Source organism: Dendroctonus ponderosae, unplaced genomic scaffold, assembly GCF_020466585.1.
Source record: "Dendroctonus ponderosae isolate FM_Combo_2020 unplaced genomic scaffold, Dpon_F_20191213v2 Dpon_F_20191213_11, whole genome shotgun sequence".
Lineage (NCBI taxonomy): Eukaryota > Metazoa > Arthropoda > Insecta > Coleoptera > Curculionidae > Dendroctonus > Dendroctonus ponderosae.
Genome location: NW_026017213.1, coordinates 6,332,096 through 6,336,128, shown reverse-complemented (window position 1 = coordinate 6,336,128; position 4,033 = coordinate 6,332,096). Strand labels below are relative to the sequence as shown.

Genomic DNA, 4,033 nt, shown 5'->3' with positions numbered 1-4,033 from the left:
AAATTGTCTCAAACATGTCTAAATGTGATTTGTTGAGTGAAATTGTGGATTGCTTGAGTTTTTGCCTAATCAGTATGTTTCTAGGTGGAATCAGTACTACTCAGGGGGCAGTTGAGGATGGGTTTGCCGCCTATTCTACCGCTCTGAGCGTGACCATCGCCATAGGATGTTCGCTGCTGATTCTCAACGTTCTGATCTTTGCGGGCGTCTACTACCAGCGCGACAAATCGCGGATGAACGAAAACGGTGGCCACCAGCCGAAGAAGCGCAACGAGAACGGGCAGATGCCCAACAATATCTGTGGCGACTTGGAGTCRAGCATAATAGGAGTGAAGGGAGATCCGGCCACCATTCTGGGCCACCACCACTCCCACCATCAGCTTCCACCGCCCGAATTCGCCGATCTTCCCCARAACAACTCCACCTTACCAAGACACGCCCCACCTSCTGGCAAGGTGAACAARTCCAATGTGAACACGCTGAGTTCGCGGAATGTGCAGGAGAACCAGCCGTTGCTCAGCGCCCACAGCATACAGCTGATCACCACTGGGACCTTGACGAAAAAGAACACGCAGCTTAATGCGAAACAGAACACTACAATGGAGGAACTGCGCGTGTGACAAGAGGATGTTTACTTGTGATTTGCAATAACGAACACTGTTGCTCAATGGGAGGCGCTCTATGGGAGTTCGCGACACTTGTAAAGTTTTCTAATCGCACCTTTTGTTAATTGAGTCGCAGCACTAGAAGGAGGGTTGATAGTGCTGACTATTGTGTAAATATTAAGGTATTGTAAACACTACTGTGTTGTGATGTCCGTTGCAAACAGACCAATATCTCCACTTGTTTACGGTTTTTTCTGAGGCTCTAGGAAATTGAGGTTGCAGCTGGTTTAAGAGGCTTATTATAGGAGCGTTATATTCTGATTTGGTTGGCAGCGACTTATTATGCAGGCGAAGCAATTGGAGCTTTGTAAACTCTGTCTTTCATTTGCGATCAAATTTAAAGAGAACTTTTTTCTTTGGAACTAATGTTTTTTTTGCAAAATATGCTCCCTCATTGGCAATTATCACCTGCAAAGTTTCGCTTAAGCCACAGCCGTTTCTTCAGAGTTTCTGCAGAAAGACAGCCTTCCGAAGCAATGAAGCGAATTAGACAGTGAGACTCTTGTAAAAGAACGCGCGCCTTGCAGAAGTGAGGCGAACTGAAATCACTGGTTCTTATGGAATTAAAGCAAACTATCGTCTAGTTTTTTCTTGTCGAGTTTCCAGTTCATCCACAGCAGGGGAATGTTGGTCGAAATTGGTTAGTTTTGGATTTATTCCCCTGGTGAAGTGGAACTTCCTTAAAACCATCAAAGAAAATTTGCTACGCACCTCAGAATAGAAGCGCATGAAAAGAAAAGAGTTCATTCATCAAAAGCGATAGAATTTCGATTCCTTTCAAAAACCCAGCAAACTGCACAAAATCGAGTCCGGCTGGTCGAAAAGCTGCTGATTCAAATCAACAATTCTAGACTTTGTAGCTCCTGCTTTGCATCGCTTTTCAAACAAAACCGAAGCATTGATATTCCTTTGCACCTTCGGAAACTGGCTATCCAGCCTCAATTTCCCAGACCAATGACTCAATTTAAATTGAAAAAGATTCATTTGAAGCAAAGTTTAGTTCCTAATTTTTCTGAATTCAATTGCTATCAGTCTGTGCCGTCCAAACCGACGGATATTATTTTTAAAAGACAAACTTATCCTTAAAATGCCCATCCGCTGTACTAATTCCCGGTGGACAGTGCATACTCTGTAGATATTGTATATAAATCTTCATACTTAGGTGATACTTAAGGAATGCATGATCGGTTTCCAAGAAATCCAATTTTTTGTCAACCGCCTCTTTGTAATTATCGAATGAATGGTGTGTACAAAATTAGTCTAATGAAATGTTAAATAAATTATATAAAAATTAGCAAGCAGTTTTCTTGCTCAGGTTAATCCCATTGATGTTCAAAAAAGTTCAGAGAAACAAACCAAAAAATCACTTCTTCTAGAAAGCGAAACTCCATCGTTAAATGCTAAACTCTAAAGGCATAAGATGTAAAAGAGACTCTTTTACTGGCTCCAATCTAGCGCAATCTATAAAGCCTTCGAGTCGGTAGACTCTGTACCTAAACAAACTCCTCGGAGTTAATGAGTGAATTTGAAAGCTGACCGATTAAAGTTAGTTCGCGACCCTTTCGTCTAAGAGCTTTAGGCAGCGGATTTAAGCAGTTTCGTCTTCTAATTTTCATCTTCGTTTAGCGCCGACATAGGACAGAAACTTAATTAGTTCTGATTGTCCAATAAAGTGAAACAGGGCAAATTAAGGGACCTTTGCGACAAAAGCGCCGGTCTGGCGGTGTTTTACTTGCGCTTTGAAGTCGATCGAAACGAAAGCAACTGGAAAATCTGCTCAATTTATCCGAGATTTAAAATAATAAATGGAAACGCCAATTTCTGCAGAAAAAGTGCTTTATTTGTCAAACTAAAATTTAAGCTTTAAAGGAAGCAAATGTTCACTGTTAACTCTAATTGCCGCAGTAATGATCCAAAATGTAATTGGCCGAGCAGTTGTATGTGCAGCATTCATGTCCGATGGTGTTGGGCTCACTCTGGTATCTTTTAGGCTTCATGCTCAACCCGTCCAGATTCACCTCTCGTTGATCCAGTAGATCCTCATAACTGTTCCAGGGTTCTGATAAGTCTTCTAGCTCTCTCAGCACGTTGTCTGTATCTAAATATCCAAAAAAATCATCATGTAGAGCTATAATGAAGCTTTATGCCCTTACATGAAGCTAAAACAAGCTGTAAAAAAAACTGAAAAATTCGTAAATTGCAAAAACAAGCGCAACTGTGCACCCTAAATTTGGATCACTCTGCATACACTACTTGAAAAGGTTTAGCATGTAAAAATACATTTTAAACAACGAATTTTTCCTTGTTTTATTAGCTGGATACTTACAAGTTCTTTTCACCAGTGAAGTGGTTGGTTCGTTGAAAAACACACACATAATGGGCATGACTTTGCCCACAATCCCACACCAAGAATATTCAATGTCCGGATTGCAAATCTGCGTCCGAATCCGCTCTGCGATGATCGATCGTGAGTAGCGGTGACTGTTATGGGAAGTCCTGCAGACGCTGAAATCTCTCGGTAAGCGGGCACTGAAGATGGACACGCAGCAGCTCAGCAGGCAAAGAAGTAGAGTGAATTTCATCATCTACAGCATGGAAAAGGACTGCTTTGGTGGCTCATTAATCCCTCCTAAGTACTTACCTATGAAAATTTTCGCTGTTCTTGTAACTGCCTGTTCAATGCTTGTTACTGACAACGTGCTACTGAGGCTGATTGGGAAGTTTCGAAAGTTTATATACGCGTTTAGGTGAATATTAAATATCCTTCCTACGAGAGCTTCTGCCATTAATTCAGCGAAGAGGAAAATGCGCCCTGAAAATGCCGCGACAGGTAGCGCAAACAAGGTCTATTCTGGCCTAGGAGCCGAAAATTTATTCATTTTGTGCAGCTCATTAAAGTCATCCGGTTTACTTAACGGGGCAAAAGCTGCCGATAGCGACATGCATTAAAAAATCATCGAAATCATGAAAAATTAGACAAAATTTGTTTGATTCGATGAAGTTTGAATTGGAGCAGTCGGTAGGATAGCAATTGCGAGTGGCGCCATTCGACTAAACAGCTACTGAAAAATTAGTTGCTGATTTTTTTGTAAGCTACATTTTTTCCAGTTCACAAGGTTTTATGTGTCTAAACACTGATAGCATTTACGGCTCCTTTTTACGATCCGTATAAGAGGGTTTTCAAAAAGTTTTTAGTAAAGAGATTGGGTTGGAGGAATCCTTTAACCTTTCACAATGCATAGAAGACAATTGAGCCTGGAAGTCCTGAAAATTTGGCTCAAATCACACAAATCCCTGATTTTGGCTCAAATGGACAACGGTGTTTTTGGCCCAGCGGCACCATTTTCTTCAACAAATTCCAACTTCCA

At 41.3% G+C, this 4,033-nt stretch overlaps 2 protein-coding genes across 2 annotated transcripts in view; one reads left to right on the top strand and one right to left on the bottom strand.

Moving 5' to 3' along the window:
* Positions 1-1,959, top strand: part of LOC109537612 (neuroligin-4, Y-linked) — a 126,441-nt gene extending 124,482 nt beyond the window's left edge. The window contains exon 10 of the mRNA XM_048662585.1: positions 85-1,959. Coding sequence (XP_048518542.1) covers positions 85-620 — 536 coding nt within the window. The 3' untranslated portion in view covers positions 621-1,959. The remainder of the gene's footprint in view (positions 1-84) is intronic.
* Positions 1,960-2,483: 524 nt separating this feature from the next.
* On the bottom strand, positions 2,484-3,403 carry LOC109537550. The gene is made up of 3 exons (XM_048662508.1): positions 3,307-3,403; positions 2,992-3,250; positions 2,484-2,763 (listed from the first exon to the last, which is right to left on the bottom strand). The coding sequence occupies exons 2-3, from the start codon at positions 3,248-3,250 to the stop codon at positions 2,558-2,560; spliced, it is 465 nt and encodes a 154-aa protein (XP_048518465.1). The 5' UTR covers positions 3,307-3,403; the 3' UTR covers positions 2,484-2,557.
* Between the last annotated feature and the right edge of the window lie 630 nt (positions 3,404-4,033).

Bases quoted from the DNA above. Each gene is read 5' to 3' on its own strand.
- LOC109537550 (XM_048662508.1), bottom strand. From the start codon at position 3,250: ATGATGAAATTCACTCTACTTCTTTGCCTGCTGAGCTGCTGCGTGTCC. The intron at 2,764-2,991 runs GTAAGTATCCAG...TTGGATATTTAG, and splicing joins TTCACTGGTGAAAAGAACTT to ATACAGACAACGTGCTGAGA.